Source organism: Gorilla gorilla, chromosome 4 (assembly GCF_029281585.2).
Source record: "Gorilla gorilla gorilla isolate KB3781 chromosome 4, NHGRI_mGorGor1-v2.1_pri, whole genome shotgun sequence".
Classification (NCBI taxonomy): domain Eukaryota; kingdom Metazoa; phylum Chordata; class Mammalia; order Primates; family Hominidae; genus Gorilla; species Gorilla gorilla.
The window spans coordinates 49,661,452-49,674,367 of NC_073228.2; the positions used below are offsets into that span (position 1 = coordinate 49,661,452).

The 12,916-nt window shown below is 46.0% G+C and overlaps 2 protein-coding genes across 8 annotated transcripts; one reads left to right on the forward strand and one right to left on the reverse strand.

Moving 5' to 3' along the window:
- Positions 1-481: 481 nt before the first annotated feature.
- On the reverse strand, positions 482-11,520 carry CNTD1 (cyclin N-terminal domain containing 1). Of its 7 annotated transcripts, none has more exons than XM_031010886.3 (7): positions 11,218-11,520; positions 6,380-6,455; positions 5,678-5,849; positions 4,189-4,351; positions 3,250-3,394; positions 2,203-2,299; positions 482-696 (listed from the first exon to the last, which is right to left on the reverse strand). In XM_031010886.3, exons 1-7 carry the CDS (start codon positions 11,366-11,368, stop codon positions 526-528), a joined length of 975 nt encoding a protein of 324 aa, XP_030866746.1. In that variant the 5' UTR covers positions 11,369-11,520; the 3' UTR covers positions 482-525. The 7 variants fall into 7 exon arrangements, with proteins under 7 accessions (XP_030866746.1, XP_030866748.1, XP_030866745.1 ...); XM_031010888.3 differs by lacking the exon at positions 11,218-11,520 and adding an exon at positions 11,030-11,198; XM_031010885.3 differs by lacking the exon at positions 11,218-11,520 and adding an exon at positions 10,812-11,198.
- COA3 (cytochrome c oxidase assembly factor 3) lies at positions 11,367-12,410 on the forward strand. The gene is made up of 2 exons (XM_004041642.5): positions 11,367-11,580; positions 11,881-12,410. The coding sequence occupies exons 1-2, from the start codon at positions 11,367-11,369 to the stop codon at positions 11,985-11,987; spliced, it is 321 nt and encodes a 106-aa protein (XP_004041690.1). The 3' UTR covers positions 11,988-12,410.
- Positions 12,411-12,916: the final 506 nt, after the last annotated feature.

Below are 12,916 nucleotides of genomic sequence, written 5' to 3' on the forward strand. Positions count from 1 at the left end.
TGCAGGTATGTGGAAATTCTGTTGAAACTTCTTTAGAGTTAGTTTTAGTTTTAAAAAAAGACTCTAGTAAAAATAGATAGCTGTTGAGGAAGCCTTGTTTGTGTAGATCTGAATAATGGAACAGAGATGTTAAACTAATTTTAAGGGGAAATAAAGGCTACCTCCTTGATGCTTAGTCAAGGTCACCCAGATAGTCTGTATTTGAGCCCCTGATTAATACTGATCACAATGCCTGATGTTCCTCTTAATGAAATTAAGCTAAAAGTATAAATACCTTGTTAAACAAAAATGAAACAACTAATCTGTCTCCACCTAGCTTTTTAACATTTTCAGGCTGATATGACATAAAGGGCATGCTCGTCCACCTTAACTCTCTCTGATAAAGGAAAAATAAGCATGAAATTGGCATACAAAATACAGTTCAAAAGAGACTTGGAACTTTTGTACCCTTAGTATGAAAGTAAACAGAGGGAGGCATGAGTGCAGTGACGGATGGCTGTTTATATTTGGTGGATTCAGCCTCCCTCATGTGTTAGAGGAAGCAACAGTCTTCAGAGCTCTGGCTGCCAGGTGGGGAGGAATAGACTGCTGTCTCCCTGGAGTGTTGGCTCCCACGCCGTGAGTCAGGATTGCATAAGAGAACTCAGCAATGCTTGCCAAGGCAATACCAGTGATGCTCTGCAAATGCCCCACAACCTTCAGAAATAGAGACAGATTTCTTATTACTAAAAAATCTCAACACATTTTAGTGCACAAACACACACTTTACTTGGGATGTTCTCTCAAGGCAATTGTAAATTCATTTTTCTGAAATCCAGATTCCAGTGTTTGCCAATGGCCAAATTATATTAGGATACCTTTGCCCTGATAATGTTAGCATGGAAACTTTCTGGTAGACATTTCCCTCTGCTGGAGATAAGTTTTGTGAAATATAAGAATGATATTTGGGCCTTTACATTTTCATTATTTGAGAAGATATAATTGTTGGACTTTGTTTTGTTTTGAAACAGGGTCTCACTCTGTTGCCCAGGCTGCCAGGCTGCAATGCAGTGATGTGATTTTTGGCTCACTGCAGCCTCCACCTCCTGGGCTTAAGTGATCCTCCCACTTCAGCCTCTGGAGTAGCTGGGACTACAGGCGCAAGCCACTATGTCCAGCTACTTTTGTTTATTTTTTGTAGAAATGAGGTCTCACTGTGTTGCCCAGGCTTGTCTCCAACTCCTGGGCTCAAGCAGTCCTCCTGCCTTGGCCTCCCAAAATGCTGGAGTTACAGGCGTGAGCAACCCTGCCTGGCCTTTTTTGTTGTTGTTTTGTTTTGTTTGTTTGTTTGTTTGAGACAGGGTTTCACTCTGTTGCCCAGGCTAGAGTACAGTGGCGCAATTATGGCTCACTGCAGCCTCCAACTCCTGGGCTCAAGTGATCCTCCCATCTCAGCCAAGTAGTCCACATAGTTGTGGGACTGCAGACATGCACCACCATGCCCGGCTAATTTTTTTTTTTTTTTTTTTTTTTTAATGAGATGGGGTCTCACTCTGTCTCCCAGGTTGGAGTGCAGTGGTGAAATCTTGGCTCACTGCAACCTCTACCTCCCAGGCTCAAGGGATCCTTCTACCTTGGCCTCCTGGGTAGCTGGGACCACAGGCATGTGCCACCACACCCAGCTAATTTTTTAAAATTTTTGGTAGAGACAGGGTTTTTCCATGTTGCCCAGGCTGGTCTCCAACTCCTGAGCTCAGGCAGTCCACCCACCTCGGCCTCCTAAAGTGCTGGGATTACAGGTGTGAGCCACTGCGCCCAGCCATGACTAATTTTTAATTTTTGTAGAGACAAGGTCTTTCTGTGTTGACCAGGCTGGTCTTGAACTCCTGGGCTCAAACAGTTCTCCTGCCTTGGCCTCCCAAAATCCTGGGATTACAGGCATAAGCCACCGTGCCCAGCCTGGACTTTAACATAATAGCAGGTTATCGTTACAAAGGGAAATGAACAAGCCGAACTTGGGCCTCCATTTCCAGTTTTATAAAAGGAAAACAAGGAAACATTTCAGCCCTATCCTAGATTTTTCCCTCTCAAATCTTGCACACCCATCCTAATCCTGGGTCTTGGCACTTCTGTAGGTTGTCCTCTGTTTTCCTTTAACTGATGGGTGAAATGCTTTCTGTTAAATGAATTCTCACCATGCTGGTCCTGCTCAGTGGTGCATACCTGGCTCCAACACTCATGGTTTTGGATGAAAGCACTTGCTGCAATGATTCCTACTGCCAACAGCATGAAGTCTTCCTTCACTGAAGTAAACTTTTCCCTGAGTAATTAAAACCACATTAATTTTAAAGCTAGAATGGAACTTGATCTTCCAAATCATAGGGTCATGGAACTTCAACTATGAATTATTTGTGTCGATCATCTTGGATTTTTTAGACATGGAAGGAAATGGTCAAGTAATAGCTCATTGACCTGCTCTCCCATTCTCCCCCAACTTAACTGGGATTAACATGAGCCTTATGTCTTGAATGGTTTATAGGCCTTTTTTAGTTCTATCTGTTTCCCTAACAATTGTAACTGTGAGGCTTTTAACCAGTCTGACTTTACAGTAATCAAACACTTTTGTCCAAGTTGCAACCCTGTGACTGTTTTTTTTTTTCTTTTTTCTTTTTCTGAGATGGAGTCTCGCTCTGTTGCCCAGGCTGGAGTGCAGTGGCGCCATCTCAGCTCACTGCAAGCTCCGCCTCCTGGGTTCACGCCATTCTCCTGCCTCAGCCTCCCAAGTAGCTGGGACTACAGGTGCCCGCCACCACGCCCAGCTAATTTTTTGTATTTTTAGTGGAAACGTGGTTTCACGCTGTTAGCCAGGATGGTCTCAATCTCCTGACCTCGTGATCCGCCCGCCTCAGCCTCCCGAAGTGCTGGTATTACAGGCATGAGCCACCGCGCTGGCGACTGTTTTTTTTTCTAAATGACTGACCAAAGCAGTCCAGTAACCTTGAGTTTTATGCAGCTATAAAGGAAAAACTAGGAAAGGAAATATATTAATTAAAGTAATTTAAATTTAAAAGTAAAAGCCTTTAGGGTTTTCCTGACCAGGCTCAGTCACCTGCATCCAAACAACATATTGGAACTAATGAGAACCAGGTAGCCTGAGTAGGTTATCTGGGACTGGATGCCATGCTAGGCTAATTCCATTCCCCAAGTTCTTGTGGTCTGTCTCCCCTTCCCTGTTCCTGGAAGGAGCCTACCCTATAGGAGTTGTCTTACCCTTGCAGCTGACTGGGAGTGGAGTTCTCAATTGAAGCCCTCAACAGGCTCTCATATATGGGTTCATGCAGAAGATAGACCAGGTCGAGCAGTGTCAGGCAGGTTGCGTGCAGCCTCATGGCTGGAACCAAACAGCCATTGTATCCTAGATGGAGTATGGGAATGATAGGGAGAATTTATGATCATGTCTTCTCTGATCATAACCACAGTTGTGACATAAAGCTGTTGAGGTGCTAATGTGCTTCCTGGTTGCTATATTCTACTACAAGAAACCTGTTTAGCTGGAGATCAGTTTTAAAGGACAAAGGTAGAGGTAGAGAAACCTCCATCTGTAGTATACATACAATTAGCATGTAGTTGTCCCTCTCTTATCTTATGCCTCTCTATAAAGTCACCTCTTTGATCCTGCAATAAGAGTGCCTAGTGAGTCCAAACAGAAGCTAGTTGCTAAGACCTCTGAGCTTTCCCTGACAAGTGCCGGAGGGAACACCTGTTTCAGTCATCCAGAGACACCATCAAGCTTCCTACTGTTCCTCATTGGCAGGTTCTGCCCACTGTTCCCAAACCCCTGTGCACATTTTTTTTTTTTTTTTTTTTGAGAAGGAGTCCACTCTGTTGCTCAGGCTGGAGTGCAGTGGCATGATCTCGGCTCACTGCAACCTACACCTTCCAGGTTCAAGCAATTCTTGTGCCTCAGCCTCCCAAGTAGCTGGGATTACAGGCACCCACCACCACACACAGCTAATTTTTGTATTTTTAGTAGAGATGGGGTCTCACTATGTTGGCCAGGCTGGTCTTGAACTCCTGGCCTCAAGTGATCCACCTACCTCAGCCTCCCAAAGTGCTGGGATTACAGGCATGAGCCATGCCCCGCCATGCACATTTTGTATTGCCTTCTATGGAAGTCTCCAACCCATATTCCCTAACACAGTAAGATACCTAAAACCTCTAGGAGCGTCTCCACATATGCCAGGGGAGTGGGCAGATTAATTTGGAAGTTCAAGGACTTCAAAACATCAAGCTCTGATTCCAGCAGTTCTTCTTTAGTGTGTAGATAGCCTAGAGCCTGGAGGAAATTCAAGACTGTAATGTTGCTGATTATCTGAGCAAAGAAAAGAGAGGGAAAGAAGAATGTTAGGATAAAGGTCATACGTCTTGACAGAGTGCACAAAGCCCTTCATAATCCAGCCTATTCCTTCATCTTCAGTCTTGTCTCTTGGTAATTCCCCCTCACACTCTGCTTGTCATTCCAAATTGCTTACAGTTCCCAAACCCACCATGCTGTCCCTCTCCAAGCCACTACACAGGCTGTTTTCTATACCTGGATCTCCCTTCCTTTCCTCCCTAATTCCTCTCCCTCTTCTCTTAGGATCCTCCCATCTCCCACCCACCCCATTTCAAGAAGTCATTTTCTCTAAATACACTTCCTTGACTCTCCAAGGCTGATGAGGTACATTTATAGCCCTCTGTATTTACATTAATCAGAGCTTTTTTTTCCACACTATTTGTATGTGTCTTTTCCCATTACATAATAGGTTCCTTGTGAGCACAGACAATATTTGTACTGTTGTAGCCATGGCACCTGGTGCAGCATCTGGCCATAGAATAAACTCAGTAAGTATTTGTTGAATGAATGATATTTTACTGTATAGGCATTGGGTTGTGATGTGGAAACTTTTTTTTCCCTTATAAATGTAATAGTTTGCTTCTACTGTTGATAGGTATGCTGGCAATTCAGGCACCTTATGTAAACTGCCCTTGAGTCCAAGGGGGGAGGAAAGGTGACCAGTATGAATGATGGCATCTGTCCCAGTTATACTTTGGGAACAGAACTTCAGGCTATTTAATAACTGCTTCTGTGTGAGTGAGAGGGGGAGAAAGAGCGTGTGTGTGCGTGTGTGTGTGTAGAAGGTATGCTTAGGAAGCATAATTACACTCTGGAATTTCCATGAGTTGTATCACCTAACCTAGGAGTAGGTTTCTTACAGCTACCTTGTTTTTTTTGTTGTTGGTTTTTTTGAGACAGAGTCGCTCTGTCGCCCAGGCTGGAGTACAATGGCACGACCTCAGCTGACTGCAACCTCTGCCTCCCAGGTTCAAGCAATTCTCCTGCCTCAGCCTCCTGAGGAGCTGGAATTACAGGTGTGCGCCACCACACCTGGCTAATTTTTGTATTTTTAGTAGAGACGGGGTTTTACCATGTTGGCAAGGCTGGTCTTGAACTCCTGACCTCAGGTGATCCACCTGCCTCGGCCTCCCAAAGTGCTGGGATTACAGGCATGAGCCACCGCGCCCGGCCGTTGTTTTTACTTTGTAATTTATTTATTTTCTTCTTGTCACTGACTTGAAACTCATCACAGCCCCCCTTTGTATAAAAGCTGGTTTCTTCCTAACACTCAGGTGCCCATGAGCAACCCCAGCTCCTTACTTTGTTTCGGAAGGAAAGTTTGCTGGCCAGCTGAACACATGACACAAGACGGAGAGTAAACTTGTTGACAAGCTGCTGTTTCAGAGCCCTCCAATTCTGAGATTCTCTCTTATTATCTCTTGGCTGGATTGTGGCTTGCCTGCAGATGTTCTCTGCCTGTTTTACCATAAACCTGTAGGGAAGGGAGGGAGAGTAAACGATCCTCACTCACACAAATTAAAGGGAGTTTAACTTGCTGGTTAAGAAATTTACATTTGAGGCTGAGCATGATGGCTCACACCTGTAATCCCAGCCCTTTGGGAGGCCGAGGCAGACAGATGACTTGAGCCCAGGAGTTCAAGACCACCCTGGGCAACATGGCAAAAGCCCGTCTCTAAAAAAAAAAAAAATAGCCAAGTGCCAAGTGTGGAGGCACATGCTTGTAGTCCCAGCTACTCAGGAAGCTGAGGTGGGAGGATCACTTGAGCCCAGGAGGTCAAGGCTGCAGTGAGCCGAGTTCCCACCAGGCACTCCAGCCTGGGTGACAGAGCAAGACCCTGTCTCAAAACAACAATAACAACAAAGAAATTTATATTTGCAAGTTAGAGAGGGTGTAAAACCAGGTCTCAGGGTAAGGGGGAACTACTCATACTTTCTTAAAGATGTAGGTACATTAGCCACTCTGAGAGGCGCCGTTCAAAAGGCATTATGCCAGGGCTTTACCTTTCTAGGATTTCTACAGCCTGGTAGCTCACAGATTTCTCCAGACACCATTGTTCAGACAGGAGAAAAACAAACTCTGCCAAAACAGGAAAAAAGAGCCTAATTCACAAGATGCAACCAAAACCACTCTGTGAACTCTTGGCATTGTGTAAAAGCCATGATGGGGCCAAGGGAAGACGGTCAGGAGGTGAGAAAGATGAGACTAAAACAACCAAAGCTGAGCTTAGTTTCTTTTGCTGCCAATAGGCAGATCAGAGGCATGTAAAGGAGGCTGACTGAGTGCCAAAGACAAGGGTTTACCAAGCCCCCTCAGTGACCCTTGAGCCTTCCTGTGGGTTTCAGCTGATAAAAGGCTTGGCCAGTTACACACAAACATACCAGCTGGTCTAGGTGACCTCTACACCATGCTGGGAACCCCCAGCTTCAAGGAAGATTCTTGGATGGATAAAAACCCTAACCCCTATATTCTGTTTTCTGTGGAATGTTGGCAGAAACAGAAAGATCCCTCCTGGAGCTTTGATATTCTTTATGACACTGTTTGTTTAGTAACCACCCTCTGGAGAACTCCCATTGCTTTACAAACACAAGTCACCTTACAGCTGGACAACCATCTCTCCACCACCAGTTTGCTGGGTAAATCTGTGGTGGCTGAGCCTCTCCCCAGGAGCAAGTGTGTTACTGTGAAGTGGCTTGTTTTGAAGAAACATCCCCTAAATTGGAGAACGTAGCCCAATTTAGGGGGAGGGAGTCATTGGGAAGGTGGGAAGGGTGAGATACCTTGGCAAGATTTTAGCCTGCCTCTGTTTCTCTTTGAAAGAACAGCTCCAGATAGAATTATATTTATCTTGCAATATCATTAGAGGGTGGAAACAAGGGTAAATGTCAGTTCTCAACAAAGAAAGCTCCTACAGACTGAAGACCTTTTAGCATTGATCCGTAGAGAATTACACATTTAGTCAAATAATCATATGTCTTCAGAGAAAATTTAACTTTCTTAGAAAATTTAGTCAAGCTTACACAAGTAACAATCTACTCAACACACATTACACATAGATAGATGTACAAAACCTCATCGTTACAGAGGCTACAGTTTGGCTAGCAATGTCCAATGCAGGACAGAATTAGTTTAAGCAATTCAGCAAAATACCCTAGAACATATAATTGTGTCTCTTATTAGTCATTTTATTTGCTGGACTTTTAGGCTTTATTTCTTAGTTTTGTTCTTTGTGTATGTGTGCAGTTGTTAAGTTTTGGTTTGGTTTTGCTCTGAATTATGTGAGCATTTGTTTCTGTTTTCCATTTTAATTTGCCAAAAAAACTGAGCTTGGATTAGGTGGAATGGATGAGGGTTACACCTTTCCCTTGCTATTGGCCCCACCTCCTCGATAACAAGCATACTCAGATCTGCTATTAACTAAAAGACCCTCCCCTTTTAACCTCTCTCTTTCCCATCACTGTTGAATTTTTTTTAATAAATAAATAAATAATAAATAGACGGGATCGTCCTATGTTGCCCAGACTGGTCTCAAACTCCTGGGCTCAAGCAATCCTCCCATCTCAGCCTCGCTGTTGAATTACTTGAAAGCCTGGCTTACACACCCACTGCTTCCACTTCATCGTTCACTTCCTAATTTTCTATCTGTTGGCTTCTACCTTTCCTAACTTGCTGAAATGATTCTAGAGGACAGTAAATATGTCCAAATTGTTAAATATCATGGCTTTTTGCAATCTTTAGTTCTGTTGATATCCCTAAAGCATCTGAAACTTCTGACCATTATCCTTTTCAAAGTCTCTTCTTGGCTGCCAAAAGTCCCTTGGTTCTGTTCCTATCTCCTCCTTTTATTTCCTTCACAAGTCTTCTTACTCCAATTCCCTGAACACAAAGTGTTTTCCCAAGGAACTGTCCTTGACCTGCTTTTCTTTTCTCCTTCTAGGAGCTTATCCTCTGCCACAGTTTCAACAATATCATTGTAAAGATAACTTGAAAACCTTGATCTCCATTTCTGACCTCTCTTCTAACCTACTCTTTGAATAGTCTACAAGAACACTTCTTTTAGATGTTCTGCAAACACCTTAAACTCAGCAGATCCAAAACTAAAGCTATTATACACACACACACACACACACACACACACACATATATATATATATTTTTTTTTTTTTTGAGACAAGGTCTCACTCTGTTACCCAGGCTGGAATGCAATGGCGTGATCTTGGCTCACTGCAACCTCTGCCTCCTGGGTTCCAGCCATTCTCCTGCCTCAGCCTCCCAAGTAGCTGGGATTACAGGTGCCTGCCACCATGCCTGGCTAATTTTTGTATTTTTAGTAGAGATGGGGTTTCACCATGTTGGCCAGGCTCCAAAGCCATTATTATCTTTCCCAAACAAAAGTCACTTTTCCTCCTGCTTTATTTGTGTAGTGTGTCTGTGTTTTTTGTTGTGTTTTTTTTTTTGGGGGGCGGGGGAGACAGAGTCTTGCTCTGTGGCCTAGGCTGGAGCGCAGTGGCACAATCTTGGCTCACTGCAACCTTCACCTCGTAGGTTCAAGCCATTCCCCTGCCTCAGCCTCCCGAGTAGCTGGGACTACAGGTGCATGCCACCATGCCCAGCTAATTTTTGTATTTTTAATAGAAACAGGGTTTCACTATGTTGGCCAGGCTGGTCTCGAACCCCTGACCTTGTGATCCACCCGCCTTGGCCTCTCAAAGTGTTGGGAATACAGGCGTGAACCACCATGCCCGGCCGTGTCTGTGTGTTTCTTTTAATGACCACTATACTTCTAGTCTTCCAGGCTCAACCGTTTAGCATAGTCACGTTTTCCTCCTTCACTTCCTAAATTTATCCACAGCAGAACCCTAGACTTTGCCTCTAGAATGTTTTTAATCCACCCTCCCTTGTTATTCCCTCTGCCCTATCACCTAGCCTACTGACATTGACTCTACCTGTCTGCCTACATCCCATCTCCCTCTGGTTTAATCCATCCTTTACCTCCTTTACATCACTGCCAAAATAATGTTTACTAAGGCAGGGTTACCATCATATCCCTTATTTTAAAACCTTCACTCCCTTATTTAAAAACCTTCAATGTCTTCTTGGTTTCCTACCAAACCAAGGATAAACTCTTCCCCTTGGCATTCAAACTTCCACATGGAATGTCTCCAAACTACCTTTCCAGTATTAATTTCAACTATTCTTCCACATGCACTGGCCAACATGGACTACACTGTACCCACATGCACCCTAAGCACCCCATTTCCATAGCTTTACTCATGCTACCTCTTTTTGGTAGAAACACTGTCTCCTTCCTCCCCCTTCACCAACCCAATGTCCTCCTTCCTTCAAGGTCTGCCTGAAATGTCCCGATGCCTGGGCCATCCCCTGAATTCTTCCTATTACCCCATCGCTCCTCTCAACCCCCATAAACTCTTGTTTTATTTCTCTCTGACGTCTCTTATCTAACCATAGTACCTAGTCATTGCATATTTGTTCTAATATCTCCCCCAAATTGCACATGGTTTGAAGGCAAGACCTCTATCTCTATTTCATCTTTCTTTTTTCTTTTTTTCCATTTTTTTTTTTTTTTTTTTTTTTTTTTTTTTTTTTTTTTAGACAGAGTCTCGCTCTGTCACCCGTCACCCAGGCTGGAGTGTAGTGGCGCCATCTCAGCTCATTGCAAGCTCCGCCTCCCGGGTTCACGCCATTCTCCTCCCTCAGCCTCCGGAGTAGCTGGGACTACAGGCGCCCGCCACCACATCCAGCTTTTTTTTGTATTTTTAGTAGAGACGGGATTTCACCGTGTTAGCCAGGATGGTCTAGATCTCCTGACCTCGTGATCTGCCCGCCTCAGCCTCCCAAAGTGCTGGGATTACAGGCGTGAGCCACCGCGCCCGGCCTTTTTTTTTTTTTTTTTTTTTGAGACGGAGTTTTATTCTTGTCGTCTAGGCTGAAGTGCAATGGCACGATTTCGGCTCACTGCAACTTCTGCCTCCTGGGTTCAAACAGTTCTCCTGTCTCAGCCTCCCGAGTAGCTGGGATTAGAGGTGCGTGCCACCAGTCCTGGCTAATTTTTGTATTTTTAGTAGAGACAGGATTTCACCATGTTGGTCAGGCTGGTCTCGAACTCCTGACCTCAGGTGATCCTCCCACCTCAGCCTCCCAAAGTGCTGGGATTACAGGTGTAAACCACCATGCCTGGCCCTCTATTTCATCTTTCTAGCCAAGCGGTGCCACTCATAAGTATTCCATACATGTCGAAGAAATCAAGGGGAGGGCACTGTTGTGTCTTGTCCATCACTATATCCCCAGCACCCCACAGAGAGGTGTTAGCAAACATTCTCTGAATGAATAAAATCAACGGAATCTCAAGGTCGTGCCTGAAAGACGCGAGCCCCAGTCTCCCAAGAACCCAGCTCCCCGGCCCTGCAGCCGCACCCACGATCTGGGGCTCCCTGAAGCTGCCCAGCCGCCCCGAAGCCTCCCTCACTGCTTGCTCATTCTGCTGGGCCAAGTGAAGCAGGGCGTCTTCGATCGTCTCTGTGGCGACAACTCCAAACTGAAAGTCAACGAGGGAGGCCGATCTTGGCCTCACGGGTCCGTCCATATTCACGAGCCTCTTGGGGCTCCTGGACGGGTTCACTGGATCCACATACCGACCCCCTTAGCTCCTCTCCAGTCTTCTGCCACACCCTGGATTCCTCGTCCCCTTCCAATGAGTGTGTCGTCGCCTCAAGTCTGAGGAAAACCCAATTACCACCACAGCCTCGAACCCTCCACAGCTTTTTCCCGCCCCAACGGCCACGGACTCCTCAGCCAATCAGAAAGCACGTCCGCTTCTTACCTCCCTCGTCCATCCCCTGTGCCCGGGAACCGCGGCTCTGCCCCGCAAAGGGCACGCGGACTACAACTCCCAGAGTCCACTGCAGCGGCCAAGGGCTACTGTTCCCAGCGAGCCCCGCGCGGCGGCACCGCGAAGGGAGGAATGGCAACATGGCGTCTTCGGGAGCTGGTGACCCTCTGGATTCTAAGCGTGGAGAGGCCCCGTTCGCTCAGCGTATCGACCCGACTCGGGAGAAGCTGACACCCGAGCAGCTGCATTCCATGCGGCAGGCGCAGCTTGCCCAGTGGCAGAAGGTCCTACCACGGCGGCGAACCCGGAACATCGTGACCGGCCTAGGCATCGGGGCCCTGGTGTTGGCTATTTGTATCCGTCCGTGTTGTAGACTCAAGGGGACCGCATATAGGGGCAGGGGAACAGAGTGTGCAAGAGGGCTGAACCACCCGTTTGATTTTGGGGTAAAATAGGTAGTACTTTCCTTTGTTATTCCTAAGGTACTCTTTTAATTTGATTTATTAATAATAACGGAATTGGGGTTCAGGGTTTAGAAACAGCAGCGGCAGGAAGCCGGAATCACTGATTTGGGAGAGTAACAAGAGTGGTAGAGCAAATCTAGGAAAGGGGAATGTGCATATTCCGTGTGGTTTCCTGAACCTACCTCCCCAGATGGTTACACCTTCTACTCGATTTCCCAGGAGCGTTTCCTAGATGAGCTAGAAGACGAGGCCAAAGCTGCCCGAGCCCGAGCTCTGGCAAGGGCGTCAGGGTCCTAATCTGGATGGGTATTGATCATGTCCAACCTGCTGGAGCCCCTTCACATGGTGGATGATGCCCCATGACCCTGTAGAAATTGAATCCTGCTCACAACATTGTTGGCTTACTAACCTTGGACCGTGATTGAGCCCAAGAAACCAGGGACTTATGCATTTGGCCACTGTCAAAAGAACAGAACTTAACCCACCGCACACTTGCTGTGTACAATGACTGAGCCCTTTCTTGTAGTTTGTTTCCTTGTTTGAGAGGTGTGCATGCGACCGTGGCTTTTCCCAAAGTTTCTGACTTTGTGGTTTACCCCCTTCACCTTCCAGGGACGCAGTTGTTATGAGGTTAGACGTGGCAGCTCTGTGCAGTGTTTGAGCCTACAGTGGGATACATAGGGTCAAATTGAGAATAATAAACCGAGTCATTCTCCTGGAGTCAAGTGAGTATGGAGGCTGAGAGGCAGCATATGGCACTTCATGCTGGAAAGCTTCACAAGCAGTAGCTGCAGTGGTGGCATTGCCCCAGGGAGCTGTAAATGTTTAACTAGAATTACTTTTTCCATGAGATCTTTCCACCTGATTTAAGGGAGAGATCACTGGGTGGTTTGAGACTGAACCTACGTCTTAGGGGAAGGAAGGTCACTCTTCTGTCCTTTACCCACAAGAACATACTGTAACTCTACTGCTTTTCCCATCCCCAGAGAGAGGGAGGGAGAGAGAGGTGGATGAAGGGTAAAAGACAAGCAGTCTTCATTCTTTTAACTTTCCCTGGTACCTGCCTATACAGGTCTAGGGTGGGGTCTGGAGGGGATCCTAACTTAGTCAAGTGGATCACTGACCTTGCAGTTTCCTCATTAACTGATGGCAGGAAGCCAGATGGCTGGGCAGCTTCCACCCCTGCCTCCCATTGTGAAAAGAAAGTCCCTTTTAAATCCTCCCCT

Excerpts from the sequence above, each read along its gene's own strand:
- CNTD1 (XM_031010885.3), bottom strand. The coding sequence starts at position 10,980 with ATGGACGGACCCGTGAGGCCAAGATCGGCCTCCCTCGTTGACTTTCAG. Across the intron at positions 3,395-4,188 it reads GACGCTCCTAGAGGTTTTAG|GATACAATGGCTGTTTGGTT; the intron begins GTATCTTACTGT and ends TACTCCATCTAG. Across the intron at positions 697-2,202 it reads ACCATGAGTGTTGGAGCCAG|GTTGTGGGGCATTTGCAGAG; the intron begins GTATGCACCACT and ends CTATTTCTGAAG.
- COA3 (XM_004041642.5), top strand. The coding sequence starts at position 11,367 with ATGGCGTCTTCGGGAGCTGGTGACCCTCTGGATTCTAAGCGTGGAGAG. Across the intron at positions 11,581-11,880 it reads GGCCCTGGTGTTGGCTATTT|ATGGTTACACCTTCTACTCG; the intron begins GTATCCGTCCGT and ends CTACCTCCCCAG.